We start from the raw sequence: 24,253 nt of genomic DNA on the forward strand, positions 1-24,253 counted from the left end.
ACACTTCTCTCTATGTGGGATCAGAGAGATCACGTCAGGACTCTGAATGGCCCTGGACACCCAGCAGGGAAAAATCAATAGCCCTCTCCCAAACACCCCCAAACATTCCTAAAGAATCTCCACTGAGCCCAGTGCAATAGCCTAGTGGGTAAAACCTTTCCTTGCATGTGCCAGGATCCTATGTGGGCGCCCAGCTGCTCCACTTCCCATTCAGCTCCCTGCTTGTAGCCTGGGAAAGCAACGGGGGGATGTAGCCTAAAGCCTTTGGACCCTGCACCCTTGAGGGTGACCTGGAGGAGGCTTGAGGCTCCTGGCTCCTGGGTTTGGATCAGCTCAGCTCTGGCCATTGCAGCCACTTGGGCAGTGAACCAGCTGATGCGAGATCTGTCTTCTCCTTTCTGTAACTCTGACTTTCCAAAACAATAAAAATAAATCTTTAAAAAACAAACCAACCAACCAACCAACCAACCACCAGTGCAACCGCCCTCTCCCCCATTAGAAGCAAACATCTCCCCGGAAGTCCTCTGCCTTGTCCCAACCATCCTCCAATCCTAAATTCTGCTCCTGCCCCATGTTTTGGGCTGGGAAACGCAATGGAAACAGCCATTGGATAGCCAACCAATTCCCTGCCCTGCCTGAGTGCAGCATCTCATCCTGCCCCAAGAGGGAGCTGATCATTTTACTTGCTACTTAAAAATCAACACTGTCCCAGAGATTCACTTTTTTATAAAGTTCAATTGAACCATAATTAAATGCTGTACTTTCTCATGGTGTAGCCTTTGGCTCCCCTCCTCTTCCAGCCAAGCCATCAACTGCCATCTGCCCCTGGCATCGCCCCAGTTTGGATTTGTAGTCCATAACCCTGAACCATAAATTTCTACATGTAAGTAAAAGCATCTCCACACCTGGATCTCCCATGCACAAACTCAGCATCCAAACCCTGCCCGTCCCTGCCCACCACTCAACTGCACACGCTGGCAAGTCGGATTCTTCCTTGGTGGCTTTCTCTCCATATCCAACGTAAAATGCTATCAGAGTCACCTCTGAAATGTCTCAAGTCCCCTCCTTTGTCACCTCTACTCCAGTTACAGAACCACTCACCTTCCAACACAGCTTCTTCCATAGCTGTGCCCTGGCACCTGTGAGCACAGGCAGACCCACCTAGGAACTCCTGCTGTACCCCAGTCTGCTCTACTCACAGCCAGAATGCTGACCCTCATCATCTTCATTGTTCCACTGTTTGTGTTCATGCAGAGCTGACTGGGCCACTGTCCTTACACTTTAATTTCCCGCTTTCTGGACACACCTTCAGGAACGTCACGCCCAGCCCACCACAGCAGATCAATTCCATACACAAGGTGGTTCACGGGACATGCAGTTGGTCTGTATTTGTGCAGTTACCTTTCTAGTTGGGCTAAAACCCCAAGCAGACGACATTCACTCCAAGGATAACCAAGTCCTGCATCTTAACTACAGGATATTATACTTTCATTTAAAAAGTAAAGTCTTACATTGAAACTTGAATGAATATTCAAGAAAATATAATTACCTCTGATTTTTCTGAATGATTCTAGCATCATATAAGTTAGCCAAAAAAACAGAAAATTATTTTCCCCCCATCTGACTTTTACATTCTACTTAACAACTGGTCAATAAATGCAAACTAAGATGGAAAAAAAATCATACATGTTTCCCAATCGTTACAGCTCTGCAAGCGCAAGAGCAGTGTCTGCTCGCCCACCACTATGTCCCTAATGCCTTAGAATCCTGGCATTCGTGGCAAAATAATTAGATTTATAGCTAACATTTCACTCAATTACATTTGATCCTTTAAACCATTTCAAATATGTTAAAAAGAGTAACTTTAATACATTACTTCATCCTTTTTGAAACTGAAAATGGCTACCTTGGTACAAGGCCCTCCAGCTTTATGAACGAGGAAGCTGAAGCCGAGGCCAGTGCTGGAGGGTGGCCAGTAAAACCACTACCCACGGCACCAGCATCCTACACGGGTGCTGCTGCAAAATCTAGCTGTTCCGCTTCCAGTCCAGTATCCTGCTGATGTGTCTGGGCAAGCACAGAAGATGGTATCAGTTCTCAACCCACTGGACTAGCCCAATTTTAGCCATTGCTGCCATGTGAGGAGTGAATCAGTGCATGGAAGAGGGGGTGTGGGAGTGGGGTGTTTGTGTGTCTTTTTCCCTTGCTCTCTAATTCTGCCTTTCATGCAAATGAATCTTCTAAAGGGGGAAGGGCCGAGTCTGAGAATCCCACAGAGGGATAAAACTCCTGCTTTTCTTCTCCATACCCTAATCCCCCCTTCTTAACGGTGCCTTCAGGGCTGTTACCTGGATCAGCTCCGCAGCAACATTGAGCCGCAGCGAGAGGGGCAGTTCTTGAAGAGCTCGAACCAGGGACTCACTATCCACATAAAATGCCGAATTCTATGTATGTTTAAAGAAGAAAGGAAGAAATTATCAGGTGATGAGAAAGTGCAACCTTTTGAAAATAAGAAAGCAACAAACAACAAAAATTAACTGTACATAAATCATGCAGTGGAGTCTCGGCTGAAGAGTAAGATCACAAAGCACACTTGATGTACTGCAGTTTTGTTTTTTTCTCTCAGTCTCAAGATCAGTAAAACCAAAACCACCTTCTTGGGCCACAGCTTGCACTGCCGCAGCAGCCGCCCAGTGACCCTCCTCATGCCACAGCTGCAAGGTAACCGTGCAAACTGTGGGCCTTTCTCTATTACTGACAAGCTGGGAGAAAAATAAGCATAGGAAAGAATTGAGCTAGACGCCTTCCTAATTTTTTGTTGCTAGCCTTAGATACAAGGGGGAACGGCTATTGCTACGCAAACAGTGAGGGACCTGGAGGCCTTGGAAGTAGCAGGTATGGCACATGTGTTTCAGCCAGAAAACAGATTGGAAGCTGACCACCCCTGGCGCCTCACTGCAATTTTCCCCTGATGGTCCCATCATAGAAGTCATGTCGATGCACTGACCTCATAGACTGAGAACACCCAGATGACCCATGGCTCTAAACAGCTTCCTCTAGGTGTCCTGACCACACAAGAGAAGCAAAACATGACAAGCTGGTTCTAGGCGACATCGTGGAGCAGCAAGTTAAGCCAGCACTGGTGCCCCCCGCAGCTCACCAGCATGCTGGTGTGAGTCCCAGCTGCTCCGTTTCCAATCCAGCTCCCTGCTTATGCCCCTGGGAAGGCCACAGACGACGGCCTCAGCACTTAGATTCCAGGCATCCACGTGGCTGACCTGGATGGAAATCCACACTTGTAGCCTTAGCCTGTCCTAGCCCAGGCTGGTGCAGCCATGTGCAAAGTGAATCAGAAGATCGAAGAGATTACTCCCTCCAGCCCTCCCTCTCCCTCACTACCTGAAGATCCCATAGGAGCACCAGGTCTAGTCTCAGCCACTCCACTTCCAATCCAGCTTTCTCCTAATGTGCCTGGGAAAGCCACAGAGCATAGCTCAAAGCCTTTGGGACCCTGCATGCATGTGTGAGACCTGGAAGCAGCTCCTGGCTGTGGCTCTTTGGGGAGTAAACCAGCAGAAGGAAGATCTCTGTCTCTCCTCTCTTTCTCTCTAGCACTTTCAAATAAGTAAATCTTTTTAACAATAATTAAAGGAAATGCGGTCATAATATCCACACATTCAGAGGAAACGCCACTGACCACCTGGCCTCCCAGGGACTACCCCCAGCCCAGCTAGGACCAAGGCTTCATCTGAAAGCACTGCTTCAAGTTAAACCAGATCCGCAGGTCCTGCAGTTCCATCACTACAGTGCAGAAGAACCTCACATAGAAGGCTTCGTCATGACCAGAGTGGGGACAGTATTCCTGGGGGCTCAGATCCCTTCCTCTAGAGCAAGACTCACCCTAACCAAGGGTGCCCACACACAATGGGAGGCTATGGGGATTCAAAGAAATAATCTGGTTTTTCAACTGCCTTTCTTAAAATTTTCTCAAGATGCTGGCTCATAGGTAAGCAACACTACAGCACCAACTGTGGCCCTCAGTGCCCTGGGGGAAAAAAGATTTACATTAAAAATATATATACATATATATATATATACACATATATATATATATATGTATGTATATATATGTGTATATATATATATATATATATATATATATGGTGTGTTTAACAGGACAGAGAAACACAAGGCCCTGCCAAGAACATGGAAGATTCTAAATAAGGCCAGGCCACTTCGTGCTGAACGCAGCATGTCATGCCGGGCATCAAGAGCAGCACAGCCAAGCCGTCGTTCTCCAGTGGAAAAACGGCTGCATCACCTGCTGGAAGGTGGCGATCCTGAGTGCTGGGCTCCCAGGAAAGTCACCGCCTCAGAAACTGCCAAGCTCACCCTCCGTGACACTGTGTGCCACGTCACCCTTCCTCTCTAGGGAACAGTGAAAACTTGACTGGTGGTTCCTACCAGCCTAGAGATGCGGGAAGCATTCAATGTCCTCTGGCCTCCTCTAAACCACAGCACAGGATGATGAGGGGTATCATTAACAAGGAGCAGTTTATGAGGCCAAGGAGACGTCCAGGGTCTGTCTCCCTGACTCCATGAGCTGAACTACATGAGTGAGCACAGCTTGGCACTGTCTCCAGCGTGGTCTCCTTCCCTTTTTCTAATCGCAGCCGTCAGCCCACACCGAGCTGCCAGGGCACTGCGTCCTCACTGTGTGTCACAGTGTGTCACTGTGTGTCACAGTGATCTCCCCGCCTCGCCGGGGCGCAGACCCACCTCCACGCTGCTCATGTGAGGCTCTCTCTCTGTGGTCAGTGGCTGGGTCTCGTAGGGGGCTAATGCCTTGGTTAGCTGGACTGAACTGTTCATAACACTGAAGCAGGAATTTTAAAAGGTTTAATCTAGATAATAGCTGTGAATCAGCTTTTTATTACACCTTTTAAAAATAACTGCTGGGTCAGTTTTGCCTGAAAAGTCCGGCCCCCACATCAACTGGTCAACCCTGCTAGCCACTCACTGCAGGAGTAGGCGACTTGGCCGCTAACAGAGGCAGACTCACTGAACATGCTGTCGGGGAGGGCTGGAAGAGCAGGGAGACACGCTAAGGCCTTCTTGCCTGTATATTCCAAGGCTGGGAGAAGGAAGCCAAGCTGGGCTGTCAGAACAAGGTCGCCCACCCTGCTAGTATGCCAGCAGCAAGCTCAGAACCCCACAGGGTAGTGAAAATGCGCAGGAATTCAATCAACTCTCAGGTTCAGACCCTGTGTAAATCACACAGTTGGGAGAGCAAAGAACCAGCTTTAAACCCTAATTCACAGCCAAAAGATGGTCTTTGCTCAGACCATTCTGCCTTCCCTCAGACCCCACAGCATGGGGCTCAGGGACCAATCGTAGACCACATGGTAGAAATGCTCCAAGAGCATAGCACTTTGGAATAAGCTAGTAAATGAAGGTACCTGTGTTTTTTCCTGCCTGGCTCACAGAACTCACCCTCCCCCCCCGGGATGGAGCTGAGACCTGGGGATCCACACCTTTGAAAGCCACTCACGAACCACGGAATGGATCACCCAGCACCTGCTAGCTGTTCAAGAAAAGTCAACCAAAGAAAAATTAAAAACAATTAAAATGTCACATGGTTTTACAGGTAACAGAGCTAATTTTTACCTGAATACATCTATAGGCCCACCCAAGGTTGGTTTCTTCCCACCTGGTCCCTGAGTCACGGAGGAAGGAACACAGTCAAGGTTGTGATGCTGGGTCCGTCTCTCGCAGCATGTCCTACGACCCAAGTCCCATTTCCTTTCAACTACAAATCAAAACACTCCTGTTTCCCCCATTCCCTTCACTATATTACATGACTGGTCCTGTAGAGAGCCTGGGAGGCCATCGGGAACAATATATCTTTTTTTTTTTTATCTCCATACTCATCTGTCTCTCATCTTTTTTCTCTCCCAAGTAAGCTTAAAAAAAAATGAGTATGGAGCTGAGTCCAACAGGAAGTAGTTTCTTCGGGGAAATGATGAATCCCACTTTAGACACATCTTACCATACCTTGAAAGTCAAATGTTCAAAGCCTAACTTAGCTTCTTTCTACGCTTTTATCCCATGGATGGCATCATTTCTCATCCTTCTATGCAAGCTGAAAAGCTCAGGCCCACTGCAAAGCCTCCTCGCCCTGCGTCTCGCGCGTGGTCATCCTCTGCTCAAGTCCTGCCCATCTGTAACCTCCTTTTCTATTCTTTCTTGCACGAAGTCACACTCCTGTCCTCCTCTCATACCAGCTGCCTAAATGGTGCTCCTGCTTCCAATCCCTTCCAACTGTGCTGTCCCCTTCCCAGGATTGCAGAGGTCAAATGTAATCATTGCCATGTTTTATTCAACACAATTGTTAAACAATATTAGTAATATGCGGGCCTCATATACATCACAAACTGCATTGAGGCCTTATATTTGTTATCTACTTTCATCCTCATTACAACTCAAGTTAGTGGTTTTTAAAGCTTCCTTTCACGGATGAGAAGACAGAAGGAAATGAAGCTTGCCCAAGTCAGACTAGCATTCACACTCGGGTCTGTGTCTCCCAAGTATATGCTGTCACCCACATACTAAGCTGCCCCTGAAGAGAGTGCAGATCAAACTGCTGGTACTAACAGGAGCAGGTCACTCTTCCGGGACTCCTGCCCTCCGGCTCCACTGCCCACCTCTTCATGGTTCTCACACCCATTTCTCAGACAGGATGTAGCAGAATTGTACTCCTCTACCAAGACCCATTCAAATCATCTCTCCCCACAGCACTGTTCTTAACCACTTCCAGACCCAGGCAGTAGTCTCTCTCTGTACAGTTGACTTCAGGCTACTCTCCTTGTCCTTTTATCAGCCAATATCAGCTGAGCGTCTACTTTAGGTAGGCTAAGGTGCTCATGTGTGGGACCTAGCACAATGAACACCCGTCTTACTCACTTGAATATGCTGCATCTAACAAAGCATCTAGTGAATGACATGACTCACTTTTGGATAAAGAAACCTGGAATTATCTGAAATTCTCAAGATATTTTAAATACTCTGATATTTTATTTAATTCTAAGAGCTGAAACACAATTTGTTTGATCTTGAGGGTTGTATTAGTTAGCTTGTCGTCACTCATTACAACAAAATGCCCGAGACAACTTGATAAAGAGGAAAGCTCTAATTAGCTCAGTTTTGTAAGTTCAAGGTCCATGACTGAGTGGAATCATTGCTTTGCCTCTGGTGGGGTGACAGATGAAAACAGCAGGAGCATGTGTCACAGCAAGCAGTTACATCCTGGGCTGGGAAGCAAAGAGAATGGCAGAGCCACCTCAGACTTTGGTAGCCAACCCCCTCACGAGAGCACCTCAGAGGCCGTGCCTCCAGTGACCGAAGGATGGCCCATTGAACCCACCTCCTAAGTGCCATAACTGGATTACATTTTAGCTCACCTAATTCCATTAGTTTACAACTTTGGGATTTAAATGTGTGCACAAATTTGGGGGCAAAATCCTATGTATACTATAGAAAATATACCCCTCAACAATCTCACTTTGTCTGCCTTCAGTTTGTCCCAGAATTTTAAACTGTGCCTGAGGCATATACCCCAGCGGACTACTCAACCACAGGAAAAATTTTTATTGCTCAATTTTTTTCTATATTATATATAATGCATTCCTCATTTTTAAAAAGTGCCAAGAAGTTACTTACAAGTGACTTATCTCTCTACATGCCCATCCCAAATAAGCAAGCATAAAATCAATACAAAGGTGAAGCAGGCCACCTGCAAGCTTAGATGTGAACCTGTAGTAGGATACAGATGGGAAGAAGTTGGGGAAACACCTCGGGTAAAGGACCTGTTATAGATAAAATGGCTAAAGGAGCAAGAAAATGGCAGTCATCCACTTTGTCAAAATCATTACTACAGAGCTTCCACTCAGTGACCCAGTGTACACGGACAGCTCACGGAAGGCGCACTCTAGCTCCAAGGACCTGTGCAACTTCGGCCTCCTGAAAAGTTACCCAATCGTGTTATGTAAGAGCTAACCAACTGCATTAGCTCAATAATTAGGGGAAAGGTGTCAGCCTTAGCATGCAGAAGAGCCAGTTCACACTCACGGAAAGTGTTCTCTTACCTGTTTTGGACTTGAAGCTTCACTATCCCATTCTTTCTCTTCAGCAAACCGAAATTGTGAGAAGGAGTCCCCTAGGGAAAGAGAAAATACACAGTTCTATGCAAAGGGCAAAAAGAAAATGCTTAGCTCTCTAAATATCCCTACTGGAGCAGAAGTGCCATTTCTGGAGAGCTAATCTTCCCAAATTCAGCAACATCACACTGCAAGGTTCTGCCTTCCATGCCCTGTATAGATCTACGCAAGGTGGGTAATCGGGCATGTTGGTGGAAATGACATTCACTGCTTCATGCAGTTCTACAGCCACCACCTGACATGCTCCTTGAAAGACAGCTAAACAAGTCAGGACTGTAGACATTACCAGCCACTGAGAATTGTAGTATTGGCTTCTCCCCTGTTGATGCAAGTAAGGAAATTTATTGGCAATTCAGGTTAAACACACACACGAGAATAGGAGAGCAGTTTCAGATGAAACCACTACCTATCAGAAAGAAAAGTGTTCCCTACTTTTGAAAATGACTTCAGGGGCTTCTTTTAATAATTCCTAAAGTACTTTTGAAATTAAGTGTCCTGGGCCCAGTGCAGTAGTGTGGCGGTAAAGGTCCTCACCTTGAGCGCCCCGGGATCCCATATAGGTGCCGGTTCTAGTCCCGGCAGCTCCACTTCCCATCCAGCTCCCTGCTTGTGGCCTGGGAAAGCAGTCAAGGATGGCCCAAAGTTTTGGGACCCTGCACCCATGTGGGAGACCTGGACGAAGTTCCTGGATCCTGGCTTTGGATCAGCGCAGCGCTGGCCATTGCAACCACTTGGGTAGTGAATCATCAGACGGAAGATCTTCCTCTCTGTCTCTCCTCCTCTCTGTATATCTGACTTTCCAGTAAAAATAAATAAATCTTTAAAAAAAATAAGTGTCCTGGGGCCTGTGATTAGGATAGTGCTTAAGAGTCCCACATTATAGTGCTTGGATCTAAGACCCAGCTCTTCTTCCAATTCAAGCTTCCTGTCAGTATAACACTAGAAAACAGCAGGTGTGTGCTCAAGCAGTCAGGTCTCTGAAACCCACATCCATGTCCTGGATTGAGCCCCAATTTCCTGGCCTTTGCTTGCTCCATGCCCAACTGTTGCAGGGATGTGGGGAGCAAACCAGTTCATGAAAGACTTCTTTCAAGAGGTAAAAATTTTTTTAAAAAAGATTTATTCATTTTTTTATTACAGCCAGATATACAGAGAGGAGGAGAGAGAGAGAGGAAGATCTTCCGTCCGATGATTCACTCCCCAAGTGAGCCGCAATGGGCCGATGCACGCCGATCCGATGCCAGGAACCTGGAACCTCTTCCAAGTCTCCCACGCGGGTGCAGGGTCCCAAAGCATTGGGCCGTCCTCGACTGCTTTCCCAGGCCACAAGCAGGCAGCTAGATGGGAAGTGGAGCTGCCGGGATTAGAACCGGCACCCATATGGGATCCCAGGGCTTTCAAGGCGAGGACTTTTAGCCGCTAGGCTACGCTGCCGGGCCCAAGAAGTAAAAAATTATTTTGCTAAAACTCTCAATATTCTAAGAACAGTGTTGATGACATCTCTGTTCTTTATCCAGGATTCTCATTCTACCTACCTTCTCCAACTGGTCTAACACATGTCTTATGGTTAGAGGCAAATGAACACCAAATCTGTTGAAATTTCTCGGTATCAACATACTTTCAAAAAGCTTGCCATCTAGTCATAGAAAATACAGCTTTTAATGCTAAGCTAATTCTTTTAGCTCCATCAGACAAAAAGAACTTTCAGCTATACAAAAGTACTTAACAATCAGAGAGAGCTTTGCAGTCAGAGTTCAGACGGGATCATAAAGAACAATCCTACTTAACTGGGCAGAAAGAAACCTGTCAACACAAAGTTTGAACGCTACAGACGAGGTAGACAATGAACCAGGAAAGATGGCAAATGTGCCCGAGCTTATTACCGACTTCCAACTATTCGGTTGTGGTAACTCCCACAACTGATTTCCATCTCAGATATTTGATCTTTTAATCAAGTGACCCAGATACATGTGAATGCCCCCTTTAGCAAACTCATTCTAGAAAACAAGGGGAGAACATATCAGTTGGTTGGAGGTAAATCTAACTTTAAGTTCCATTTTTCTGGGACTTCTTTATCATGCTCAACCCCATTTGTTTTCCCCCACAGCCATCAGTAGAGTGTCCAGGGCCCTCCAGCAAGACATCAAGCCTCTGCAAGACCCCAACTGAACTTCTGAGGCTGACAAGGCTGCCGACTCTCTGACCTTCACAGAAAGAGATTGACTAAGCAAAGAGTCAAGGGCTGCCACAGAAAAATGAAACTCCTTTTTGTCCTCTCCAAATAGCTCAAATGTCCTCAATAAGAGATGCCACAGGTGGAAGGTCAAAGTGGACTTAAGGTCCACAGGCAGATCATCTCGGGGAGGAGTCACGGGTCCAGCTGCAGGACCAAGGAACTCCCTCACCTCTCCCAGTCCTAGTTTCCACAGTCCTTCACTTCGGCAGGGTCCCTAAGACAAACCAATTGCTGAGATTGTAATGAAGATGACACGAGCTACTACAGTGGCAGAGCTACAAGATTAAAAGGCTGAGCTACAAAAAAAGAGTGAATGAAAACCATTGCTCCTGCTCAACAGTGACTTATCATTACTTTCTCACCAGGTGCGGGGTTCCCAAAGCCCCTGGGCATCAAACGTCCACACTGAGTACTGCATAGTAGGATGTGCCTAGCTTCCCAAAGCCCCTAAGCTGCTATCCCACCTGCAAGGAACAGCCAGGGATCCCCGGGTACAGAAAAGGGTTCTGGGCTTTATGAGAAAAGAACGATGCTTGCATTCTGGAATTCAGAATCCAGCTGTTCCCCCCTAAAACTGTGGGGGAGGCATCTGTGTTAACCCTGAACCAAAATTCCTCACAGCCATCATTTTCAGGACAAGTCCAACATCAAGCCCTGACGCAGCTCTCCAAGGTCAGAGTGAAGAATCTGACAAAACTGAATGAATAAATGGATATAAAATCCCAGCTTCACAGAGAAGACCTAGTGGTAAGACCTTGAACTGCTCTGCACCAGCACAGCATGTTGTCAGCGAGATCAGGACTGGCTGCCTACAAGGGAGACCTGGAAATCTCAGCTAAGGATGAGATAGGAGACATGTCTCTGTCATTTAAAGGCCAATTAAAGTTAGGGCCAGTGGAAGCTGCTCATTGCTTTCCCTTGCCCAGGGAGGCCCCTCTCATTACAACCCAGTAACAGGGCCCAAGCTCCTGTCCAGCCATCAGAATTCCAGACACAAGGGAGAAGAATCGGAGAAAACGAGGCAAAGGCATGCACCACCTGTCCATTGAGGTTTCCAAGCAATGACAAACCACGCATTTCCATTTATTTCTCTTCAGGTCAGAACTGTATCACATCGTTAAAATGAAGTGGATATTAATATTAAAATATTAATTATTAAATTTAAAACAAAGTAAATTATTTCCAGGTGGCTCCTTGACCATGTATGAAGCAGGAGTTCTATTCCCCTTAACAGAGAAACGGAGAGTAAATAAGGCATTGGGGAGCATGAAGCTTCAAGAAGTTTCTACTTAAAAATAGAAACTTCCAGGACAGGGACCATGTTCCCTGAAGTGTGAGTTGTGCCTGTTTCCCTGAAATATCTGAAAATGCCCAAACTTCACAATTGAGATTAAACTTAATCTTGGAGAATGTGCCTTTAAATTTTTTGGTTTTGTTTTTTAGTTCTGATAAGGGATAAGTATGGAGTAAAATTCTGCTTTTAAGCCTAACACAAGACCAGTTCCAAAGTAAATACAGCCTAGAAACGCTTCAAGGAGACACGGACACTTGATTAGCGTGCTCACTCTTCCACACTTTTTTCCTTTAACACAACTATGTGCCAAACACTACCAAGTACTGAACACACAGACTCTGGGCTGAGCAAGACAAGAAAGAATCATACATAACAAACAGATTTTTAAGAAAATTAAAATACCCTCTTCAAAGGGTTAAAAAACTTCACTGTATTAAGTTGCACATTTGCAAATACACACAATGATATGCTCATGGTGCAGATTCAGTTAGGTTTAATCTGCTTAAAGTCTTATTTGTATTTCATTTGTAACTTATTTAACACCTCAGATTTTGACTATTTGGTTATCTCGTGGTGAAACCAGCCAACAGCAAAGGTCCCAGGTCTAATTTCAGAAGATGACAGTCTACAAATCCCACAAGCAAGCTTGCAATCACACACACGCACTCTCAGGGAGCAGGAGAAAAAGCAAGTTACATCAAGACCTTTCATATTACCATACACATTCAGACAATCAGAGGAGCAAAAACGAACTCCTACACAATAACCAAAACAAAAATTGTTGAGATCTACAGGAAAAAAGCATGCAAGTATACAGGATTCTCCTTGATTCTTTTAGCAAAAAATGTACTAAGAACAGGCACAGTTATTAAGTGCCTTAATGAGTTCATCATAACATAAGCAAGCAATTACACAACATACAATGGAAGAGACTCCTGGACTCATTCTGTGGGGTGATCATTACTCCAGGTTGGGCTCTCCAGGGGATGATGCCTGACCTGAAGAACCACTAAGAGCTGAGCAGGCAAAAGGCCAGAGGACTGTAAGGCAGAGCTAAAATCCAAAGGTAGCTGGAGCAGGTGCCGTGGGGACCTGCAAGGAGTCTGGGGCTAACAGAACATATGTTGTAAAGGAGTGACAAAAAATAAAAACAAAGGTTCAAAGTGAAAAAATGTAACCCTCCTGATGAAACCTTACAACCATAAATACGCCAAGATTAACTTCTAATTCAACAAACTTCCAATAAAACCTTATGAATAGTAATATTTTATATTTAATATAATCTTTATATTCAATGCAATATCATATCATCTATAGAAAATATTTAGGGAATTATTTTTTGCTATAACTCAAGATAAATTATATTCCTTACAGATTTTTTTAAAGATTATTCCTTTTAATTTACACATATATTTGTAAATACATCCTTCAAGTATTGTTTTGTACATTTTCCAGAAGTTTAAATCAAAACATTAACAAAACCATAAAACAGATCAAAGCATCAAATAAAGCAAAATAAACAAATGGGATCATAACAAGCTAAGAAATTTCTACACTGCAAAGGAAACCAACGAAGTATAGATGCAATAAACAGAATGGGAGAAAATATTTGCAAAGCATACAACTATAGAGAATATCCAGGTTCTATAAAGAGCTCAGGAAACTCAACAACAACAAAACAATCCAGTTATGAAATGGACCAAAGATATGAACAGGCATGTTCAAGGGATGAGACACAAATGGCCAGCTGGCACATGAAAAATGCTCCGGATCAGCAGCCATCAGGGAAAGGCCAACAAACCCCAACAAGGTTCCACCTCAGCCCAGTTAGGATTACTAAGAGCCAGAAAGTCAAACAACAATCAATGCTGGCGAGCACATGGGAAAGGTACCCTAACATGCTGTCGGTAGAGGGAAACCAACCAGAACAACCATTCTGCAGGACAATGCAGGTTCCTCAGAGACCTCCAACTAGATACGTGTGGCCAGCCGCCCCGCTCCTGGGAATTTACTCAAACAAAAATCCGCTTATGAACGATGTATTTGTACACCATTTATTGTAGCTGAAGTGACAACAGCTAAGATAGAGAATCAACCTAAATACCATCAACTGATGACGGAATCAAGAAAACATGGTATGTACACATGCATACATATGTATATGCAAGACTACTCAGCCATAAAAAGGAATGAAATTCTATCTTCTGTAATAAAATGGATGCAACCGGAAACCATTACACTTAGTGAAATAAACCAGCCCCAAAAGTACAAACACATGTTTTCCATGGTCCATGGGAACTAACAGAGCACCAAAAAAGCAACCTACAGAGCAAGCCTGATATTTTGAGATCTGATCATTGTTTACTCTTGGGGAACAGTTGGCTGTTTTTTCTTCCTACTTGCTATTTGTTGAATTCTTTACCTAATGGAGTTTATTAAGCCTGGACTATAATGTCAACTGAAAGTATATCATTGTAACAATTACTTTTTAAAAAGGGAAGAGCCCAGCGTGGTAGCCTAGGGGCTAAAGTCCTTGCCTTGCATGCGCCAGGATCCCATATGGGAGTCGGTTCTAATCCCAGCAACCCCACTTCCCATCCAGCTCCCTGCTTGTGGCCTGGGAAAGCAGTGAGGACAGCCCAAAGCCTTAGGACCCTGCACCCATGTGGGAGACCTGGAAGAGGCTTCTGGCTCCTGACTCCTGGCTTCAGATTGGCCCAGCTCTAGCTGTTGCAGCTACTTGGGGCGTGAATCAATGGATGTAAGAACTTCCTCTCTGTTTCTCCTCCTCTCTGTATGTTTGACTTTCCAATAAAAATAAATACATCTTTTTTGGGGAAAAAAAGGAAAAAAGCAGATGGCTGGGTGAGGAACACGGGCAGAGGGGAGGACAGGGTGGGCATAGCACTACACTCCTAAATATGCTTTGTGAAATACATGAGATTCATTCACCTTATTTAAATAATGTAAATAAAAATCATTAGAAAGCATCAAAATTCTAAAAATCAGAAAATGGATATATTTTATTTTGACTGTTTCGCTACAAAGATTTTAATCTATAAATTGGACTTTTGGGAGTTCTGTCTGTCTCTCGAGTAACAGGAGCAGGCACTGTGCTGCAACAAGTTAAGCCATGTCTGTAGCAGAGTGCCTGGGTTCAAGTTCCACCTGCACTTCCAGTCCAGGCTCCTGCTAACCCTGTACACCCTGGGAAACAGTGGGTGCCGGCAAGTCCTAGGATCGCTGCTCCCCAGGCGGAAGGCCCGGCTGAGCTCCTGGCCCCAGGCCAGTGGCTCCCCTGCTTGCAGGCACTGGGGAGTGAACAGCAGATGGAGGATCTAGCCCCCTCATTTTGTGTTTCAAATGTATCTTTAGAAATTAAAAAGGGCCGTGAAGTCGGGTCTAGTGACTAAGACATCTGCGCTGCGCATCAGAGTACCTGCTTCTAGTTCTCAGCTCCAGCTTCCTGTCACTGTGTCCCACGGGCGGTGTGGCGCCTCCCGTAACTGAGCTGCACTGCCAGGCTCCAGCTTTGTCCCCCATCTCAACATCAGCCGTCACGGGCAGGCACTGGGAAGTGAACTGGGGGATGCAAACATACATTCTGTCTCTTGCTGTTTTTCTGTCTTCCAGACAGACAGACAGACGTTTTAAATAAGCTAGGGGTGGGTACTTAATTTGGTGGCTAAAGATGCCCATGTCCTGTATTAGAGTGTCCAGGCTCCATCCCAGCTTACCTCACGGCATCTAGTTCCTGCTAACACGCACCCCCAGAGGCGGCTGTGATGCCCTCCGGGCTCCTGCCACGGTGGGGGAGACCCCGCCTGTCCCCTCGGTCTGAGCCCACGGTGGTCCTCCGGGGAGTAACCTGTGCAGGGAGAGCTCTGTCTCGCTCCTTTTCTCTTTCCCCACCTCCCCTCTCAAATTGTTAGGTTTTACATTAAAAACAAGAAAAACACTAGAAGTTAAGCTTTAAGATATTCCCCCTTAACTGGGATAATACTCTGCTAGCTCTGTCTTCAGACCAGAGAGGGTATACCTAAGAAGACGTTGAACCTGACTGGACAATAAGATGCTGGACTCTATGGTGTATGCTTGCAATGGGGGAATCTCAACTGAACTTGAGCTGTGGTTATGCAACAAGGTGGAGGAATCCACCATGGTGGGAGGGTTTGGGGAGGGGTGGGAGAACCCAAGTATCTATGTAACTGTGTCACATAATACAATGTAATTAATGAAGTTAAATAAATAAAAAAAAAGATATTCCCCCTTGTTGGTAATACACAGTCTCAGAAATTCCTTCCCAGAGAAATTTTAACAGCAAGGAAGAGAGTCATCCAAACGCCAGGGCTGAGTGCATTGGACAGCAGTGTTTTCCTGCAGATTCTCTGTTTTTCAGCTACTGTTTGCAGTAGATAATAACCTAATATAAATTCTTTTAAAAACTCACTCTTCTTCTTTTACACTTTATCCTTTGCAAATAAGAACCATGGTTAATACCAGGCAAATGTGAATCACCAGAGCCCCGTGCGGATTCCCAGAGAGAAGGCAGGACCCGCAGGAACGCGGGGCGCCGCGCATGCGCGCAGCACCTCCCAGCAGCTGCTGCCGGCTCAGCGGTCCAAGGCAGCAGGTAGAGCAGGGCAAGGCCACACACCTCAGCCAGGGCGCCACGTGCCTGCTCCTGCTCGGGGCCCTGGAGCAAACACCAGGAGGGAAGCAGAGCCGCAGCCCCGGAGCACCTCCCACGCGCCAGAGGAACAGGCCCTGGGTAATGTGGTTCCAGAAAGACCTGGGCAAGATGGAACTGAGAGCTCATTTCTTATTCCTGGTCAGGAAAAACCAAAACCACTGAGAGCTAATACTAAAATCCCAACTGTAAGTTTAAAAGTGAAAAACACACAGTTGGGGTAATAGGATTTCCACCTAAAAAAAAAAAAAAAAAAAAAGAAACCCACAAACCTGCCGAATATGTCTTCACTCTATTTGACTCTTCCTCACACGAATTCCCCAACTAGAGCTGGGTCGGAGGACAAAGCCTTCATCTGCACTATGTTTGTACATCGCACGGTCCACATACCGAGCAACAGATCAGATTTCCGATTCCATTCACAGGGTGTCCTCCAATTTTGGACAAGCAAACCCAGAGGCTTAAGACAGACAGCTCCTTGCACGCACTGGGATCCTATATGGGAGCTGGTTCTAATGCCGGCAGCCCCACTTCCCACCCAGCTCCCTGCCTGTGCCCTGGGAAAGCAGTCGAGGACCAATAAGAGCCTTAGGACCCTGCACCCGTGTGGGAGACCTAGAAGAGGCTCCTGGCTTCAGATTGGCTCAGCTCTAGCTGTAGCGGTCACTTGGGGAGTGAATCAACAGATGGAAGATCTTCCTCTCTTGTTTCTCCTCCTTTCTGTATATCTGACTTTCTAATAAAAATAAATGCATCTTTTAAAAACAAAACAGAAAGCTTTTCTCATGGTTCTGGAAGCTAGGGCTCCTGCAGGGCGGAGCTCCCTGCTGAATGCTCTACTGGGGAATCCCTTGTCGTCTCCTCTGAGCCCCCACTGCTGTCAGCAATGCCTGGCGCTTGGTGCTTGGCAATGGTCTCACTCCAATCTCAGCCCCTATGGTTACAGGGCTGCCTTCCCTTCAGAAAAAATTTCTCTCTTAATTTATGGACACCAAGTGTCGTATTAAGGTCCACACTAACCCCATACAACCTCTTAAGACCCATGTTTCATGCTGTTCCACTTCCCATCCAGCTCCCTGTTTTGCCTGGGAAAGCAGTAGAGTATAGAGTTGAAGTCAAAATGGAGTAAACATGGCTCATTGCTAAGTGCTTTTCTAATTTTTGCTTTTCTAACTTCTGCTTTGCTTATTTGGCGAAGAAACTGTGTGAGCTTGCAGGCCTAACCACCTACATGACCTTTCGTGTCCATGGCCTTCAATCCCCATGAATCAAGGCTCCAGCCTTATTAACCTACAGGTGGCGCCCAGGCTGGAGTACGGGACCAAAGAGCCAAGCAGAGGCTGCCCAGCTGAGATGCACGGGGAATGTGCGGCCTTTACTCCCTCACCCTAACAAGCTATTGTAAGTTGCCCCTTTAGAGCTGTTGTAAACTGTCCCTTTAAAAACCCTGTCAATGTGCCGTCTGGGGCCACACTCCTGTAAGGAGTCAGTCCCAGCCGGTCAGTCAGCTGGTGAGTTGCCCTGCCTTTCACTGTACTAAAGCTTTGCTGTGACTGTCACTGGTGAATGTAACATTTTGTTTTAGTGGTTGAGTGGATGCAACAAGAGGATGGCCCACAGCTTTGGGACCCTGCACCCACACGTGCATAGGAGACCTAGAGGAAGCTCCTGGCCCTAGCCTTTGCAGCCATTTGGGGAGTGTACTGGCAGTTGGAAGATCTTTCCCTGTCTCTTTCTCTCTGTAAATCTGGCTTTCCAAAAAAAAAAAAAAAAAAAAATCAATCAATTTTAAAGGAATGACCCACATTTCACAGACCAGTTCACACTCCTAGGACTCGGAGCTAGGACATGAGCTTGTCTCCTAAGAGGATGCAGCTCAACCCCGACACAGACAACACTGGGAAAAGGCAAATAAAGACACCTGCCAGAGGAAGACACATTCAAAGTTATAGTTCAGAAGTTTCAGGAGGAAAACTTCAGAGCTGGGAAAACAGTATTTGATATGATACTGAAAAGAAAGTTTAATTTGCACCAGAAGAACCGATAAGACTTCCCAGAGAAAGGGGGTGGAGGAGAGTGCCACTCCAGGGACAGGAAGGGGTAAAGAGAACTACTGAATGGGAGCTACTAGAACAGTAAGGGGAATCAAGTAGCAGGTGCTTCAGCGCCTAAATCAGGGGTCTGTACTTAATTCAGTGGACATTTGGGGGGGTACTGAGGCGAGCATCAGAGTAGACTCAGCCACCCTCGTCCCCCTTTCTCACAAGCGTGCATTGTGCCGGGCGACTTTCCAGCTGTAGTTCTACAGACGGCTCACATCACCCCAGTGGCAATTCCTGATGCCACGCCACACTTCCCCTATTGCTCCAGCTACCATGTGATGTTAAAACTAGACGCAGCTGGAGGACTCCCACAGACTCAGCCACTGTGTTTAATCTAGTTCACTATCTGTAGGCATAGTGTTCCGAAAGACAGTGTTGACTGCAAAGTGTTGGCATTGACTTCCATCAGTGGGAACCTTTTCTATCGTGAACTTGACGAGCCAGCACACAAAACTGAAGATCTGATCTGCACACACTCTTCCCAGGTAATTCTTCCCCCAAAAGTGTGTCCCAAAGCAACTGCATGCCAGCTCCCGTTCTAGAGTCAAAACTAAAGGTCTGTGAGTCACTGGTTTTTGTTTTTTGTTTTTTTGTTTTTTTACAGGCAAGAAGAAAGTCATGTGCAAATAGACCCATAAAATAGAAAATGTGAAGGGCAGTGATTGTGTGGAAATTTACAGCAAAGATTACCACAGTCAGTCACTGCACGGATACGTCTCTAGCACCCAGATCTATATTCAAGAACCAGTTGCCCCTGCCCCAACCCTCTTCTAGGACTCTGAGACAGCAATTATTCCCTTAGAAAGGAGTCCATGAAACCCCTTGGGATCTAGAAGCCACAAGCCACTTTCATTTAACTTAACTGTTCTCAACCATCTCAGCTTAAAACCACTCCAGCAGAAAAAAACTGATCCAGGAAGATAGTGTTTTAAAACTTAGGGATAAAAAAAATCTGACTGTATAGCTCATCAGGGCAAGTAAAATATCTTCGGGTGTCATGTTTCTTTCTCAATCATGCAGTAATTATCTTGAGGTCTAAGACCTGGCATTTACCTCTAGGTAATAAGTGTAAATTCAGTTATGTTCGAAATCATAATTGTTCAATTTCACAAATGGCAATACTCAATCATTAGTTACCAGTGAAATGTTCGTAGTCTTTCGCTCAGCAGTAACCCAGAAACACCTGTGTTACCTTTCCACACAGATCCCTTGGTGAGTGCGAGGAGTGACTCGAACATCGGCCCCAGCCATTTTGGACTCTGTACGGTTTTAAATATTTGCTTCCCCTGGAGTGCCCTTTAGGTTTACATTTTGTTGTCTGCCAAATCGCTGTAACTTCGTAACCCTGTTCCCACCAATCGCTGTAACATGGCACCATACCTGATGGTCCTATCCACCAACCCCTTGTGGTCCCTCCCACTAGTCCTCACCCACCACCACACCTACCAACCCCTGCAGCCCCAACAGCCCTATCCACCAATCCCTCAGGGCGCACCCAGGGCCCTATCCACCAATCCCTCGGGGCACACCCAGGGCTCTATCCACCTATCCCTCGGGGCACACCCAGGGCCCTATCCACCAATCCCTCGGGGCGCACCCAGGGCCCTATCCACCAATCCCTCGGGGCCCCATGATACCCAGCCACAAAAAGGCACACTCACTCCTGCATGGGGCTCTCTTTCACCTTGTTAGTCCCCTTCACCAGCTTCCCCGAAGACCTCTGCTGCTGCTGCTATGGCAGCAGATGTCTGTCTGTCTCTCTCTCTCTCTCTCTCTCTCTCTCTCTCTGCTCCCGTCCCCACGGCCCTTATCCCTGCTGGAAAAAAACCTCCTGCATGATTCGCTGCATGTGGTGTTTTGCCTTGTGGCAGCTAACCAAAAAGAGCTTAAACTGAAAAGAGCTAACAGTGAGGGCCCCGAAGGAGGAAGCCAAACAAGGTGCAGTATTGTCCTGAGGCTATATTTCAAAAGCAAAGACAAATCACTTAAGGATTAACCACTGGTTGGTTGATAATTCCGTTATTTTTCTTGTCTTCAATTAAGAGCTTGCTTTTCAAAATTTCTTACTTTAATCTGTAATATTTTCCCTCTAATAGCTGTACAGAGATGTCACTCACTGGTTCCTCCATTTACACTGTGTAATTCAGAGTCAATCTGCATTCTCATCATTCCAAAAGGAAACCTACCTACTTGTATCACCCTGCTTTCTTCCCTATCCCCTAAGCAACCACTGAGGTATTTCTTCATATGGATTTGCCTTTTCTCAAAATTTCATATCAAAGGAGTCACAAAATTGGTGGTCTTCAGTAACTGGTTTCTTTTAGTATTTTCAAGGTTCATACATATTGTAATGTGCACCTGTACTTTACTTTTTATTGCCAACTTGTAATATATAATGTATAAGTGCATTTTGTCTGCTATGAAAAAGAATGCAGGGGATAGCATTTTGGTGCAATGGGTTAAGCACTGCCTGTAATGCTAGTATTTCATAGCAGAAAGCTAGCTCAAGTCCTAGTTGCTCCGCTTTGAATCCAGCTTCTTACACATGTACCTAACAAAACAGCAAAAGATGGTCCAAGTACTTGGGTTCCTGCCATCTGAGAGGCCCTGAGGAAGTTCCTGGCTTCAGCCTGGCCCAGATCTAACCATTATAGCCATCTGGAGAATGAACCAGCAGATGGAAGATCTCTCTGCCGCCGCCTTCTCCCTCCCTTTCAAATAAGTAAATAAATTTTTAAAAGCCTTCCCTGCTGCCAAGGAGACCACGGGGAAATGGAGTGCCTTCAGAGACCAAGAGCTCTGAGCCCCATTTGGATCTACCACATGGGATGGAAGAAGCCCAAATCCTGCCTAGCAGGTTCCAAGGTCATCGGAACAACCAGGATCCCTGAGCAGTCCGCAGAAACAGAAGAACAGTAAACTTCCTTCGGGACTAGGGAGAGGAGCTTTCTCTGGTCCTTGCCTGCTTCCAACTTTGGGTCCCCACCCCCCTCTTGTAATAACCATCAGGAACGCTCCAGAAACCCCTCAAAACAAACAAACAAACAAACAAAACTAGAATAGATAGACAGAGAACAACAAGGAAAGCTTAGAACCAGACAGGAAACAGTCAGCGGGGATGCACTTATACCTCACTGGGTGGGACACAAAGATTAGTTACTCCTAACTGGGGTATGGAAGATTTCTCTGCACACCCCTCCTAAACATGCTCACCTAAACTGTTGACATATATCCTGTTAGAATTATAGAGTTAGACCACCCGAAAAACAGCCAGGTTCAGCGAAATCATGCTTCAATGCTATAAACTGCTAAAGACTAAAATTAAAATAGGCATGAGACAGCTGAATAGCAATCTAAGCCATTTTAAGGTGTATAGAATACGGTTGAATGTAAACCAAAATTGAAATGTCTATGAAGTCACAGGTTGTGGTTGAGAACCTGCATTTTCCTATTAACATATTGGTTAATCAATACCATGTCAATTAATGCCATAATGTTGTAAATGGTTGGAAATATTATGTTGGGGCTTTTAATTGATTGGGATGATACTCTGCCGGCTCTACCTTCAGACCAGAGATGGTCTCACCAAGAAACCATTGAACTTGATGCTGGACTTTATGCTTGGTAAATACCTCCAATGAAAGAATGTCAACTGAATTTGAACTATGGAAATGCAACAAGGTGGAGCAATCCACCGTGGGGGGGAGGGTTTTGGGAGGGGCGGAGGGAATCCCAGTGCATTAAAAAATGTATCACATAATGCAATGTAATTAGTTTTTAAAAAAAGGAAATGCAATAAAAATATATGTTAAAAAAATAAACTAAATATTTTACGAAAAAAAAAAAGCCTGCCACAAACTGGGCAGCTAGTGAGGATATATTCCTTTGGATTCTGGAGGCTGTCAAGTCCAAGTTCTGATCCCAAAAGAACCCAAGTCTGACGAGGGCCCATTTTCTCATTCTACCAGATTATTTCTGGGATGAGAGATACTGTACATAAAACGCCTTGCCCAGCACTTGACATGTGCATATTACAGGCTCAACAACAAACTCCTATAACCCTATCCTTACACAACCCACTCCTTAAAGCCCAAACCAAACTAATTTCTGGGATGCTTTATTTCTTTCAAAGTAAAGACAAGCAAGATAAGCAAAACTTGACCCTTAACACTCAACCAGTTCAACTAAATGCACGAAACCCCATGAAACAACAGTATCCTTCTGCTTAGCATTCTGGTTGCGCATCATCTTTCTTACATTGCTAGTATGTCATCCTTGCTGTATTTTCACATTTTTTCTGAGTGCCTATTCTTTACATAAATTGCTGCCTACACTTCCGTGAAGGCACACGTTAAGCTGTTAAGTTCCATTTTTTTTTTTTACTACCACTGCCCTTCAAGAAGATCAAGCTTAAATCTGTTTAGAACCTTACGAACAGGTTCTAGATGAGAACTAGGGTTGGAGCACATGTGTGGGCTTGCTTCCATGTGGGTGGAACGACTGGGGTGACAAGGGCAGGAAACAAACACTGAAGAGGAAACAAAGCACCGAAAAGCAACTAACGCCCCTCACCGATGTATTACACAGAATACTGGAGATACTGGGTAAATTTTAGCTATGATCTGGCATATGGACATAAAAGCAGGCTCATCCTTTTCAGAGGCAAGACAGTATGAGATTCCACATGCCCAGGTATTATCAAATGCTCACACAAACGTGGAATTAAAAGAAATCTATTTGGGTGCAGTTTGTTTTCATGATACACATTTTCCATGCACTTTTTGAAGATCTCCCCTATGTATAAATTTCAAAAATGTTTGTACCAAAATAAAATTACCTTTCATTCATTTTCAGATTTTTGAAATACACTTATATGCATCAAATGTTGCTTCTCCATTCATCCATCCATGGACCTTGGAGACGCTCTAACCTTCTGACCAATGTGAACAATGCTCTCTGCTATGGGCTTACACAGGCAAGTATCTGCTCAAGTTCCTGTTTTCAACTCTTTCAGCACATAGCAACAAGTGGGATTAGTGAATCATGTGGCCAACTCATCTCTAATTTTTTTCAATCTTAAAAGACATTTTAAGGGGAATAAACAAGTCACAAAGAAAGGTAAGTATTGGGCAGACATAGGTATGGCCGGTGAGAGTACTCGAGATGCCCACATCCAGTACCCAACAGGATGACTGTGTTCGTGTCCCAGCTCCACTCTGGATTCCTGTCGATGTACCCTGGCAGGTAGCATGAGATGGCTCCCAGTACTTGGGTTCCTGCCATCCCTGTGGGAGACCAAAACAGAGATCCTGGTTCTCCCTGCTCCAGACCACACTATTTCAGTCATTTGGAAAGTGAATCAACAGGCGCAAGATCTGTCTCTTTCCACCTCTGCCTTTCAAATTAATTTTTAAAAGTTTTAAGGTAAATAGTATTTAGATGTATTTGTTTTTATTGGAAAGGCAAATTTACAGAGGAGGAGAAGAGACAAAAATCTTCTATCCACTGATCCACTCCCCAATAGCCACAACAACCAGAGCTGAAGCCAGAAGCTTCTTCCAGGTCTCCCACGTGGGTGCAGGGTCCCAACGACTTGGACCATCCTTCACTGCTTTCTCAGGCCACAAGCAGGGAGCTGGATGGAAAGGGGGGCAGCCAGGATAGGAACCGGTGATCATATGGTACCCCAGCACTTGCAAGGGGAGTAGAAGCTAA

The 24,253-nt window shown here is 45.4% G+C and overlaps 1 protein-coding gene across 1 annotated transcript in view; it reads right to left on the reverse strand.

The window, feature by feature from the left end:
• Positions 1-24,253, reverse strand: part of AVEN (apoptosis and caspase activation inhibitor) — a 160,694-nt gene that overhangs the window by 2,032 nt on the left and 134,409 nt on the right. Inside the window, exons 3-4 of the mRNA XM_058666118.1 lie at positions 8,145-8,215; positions 2,349-2,444 (exon numbers count right to left, since the gene is read on the reverse strand). Of these exons, the coding sequence (XP_058522101.1) occupies positions 2,349-2,444; positions 8,145-8,215 (167 nt within the window). The remainder of the gene's footprint in view (positions 1-2,348; positions 2,445-8,144; positions 8,216-24,253) is intronic.

This window comes from Ochotona princeps, chromosome 6, assembly GCF_030435755.1.
Source record: "Ochotona princeps isolate mOchPri1 chromosome 6, mOchPri1.hap1, whole genome shotgun sequence".
Taxonomy (NCBI): Eukaryota; Metazoa; Chordata; class Mammalia; order Lagomorpha; family Ochotonidae; genus Ochotona; species Ochotona princeps.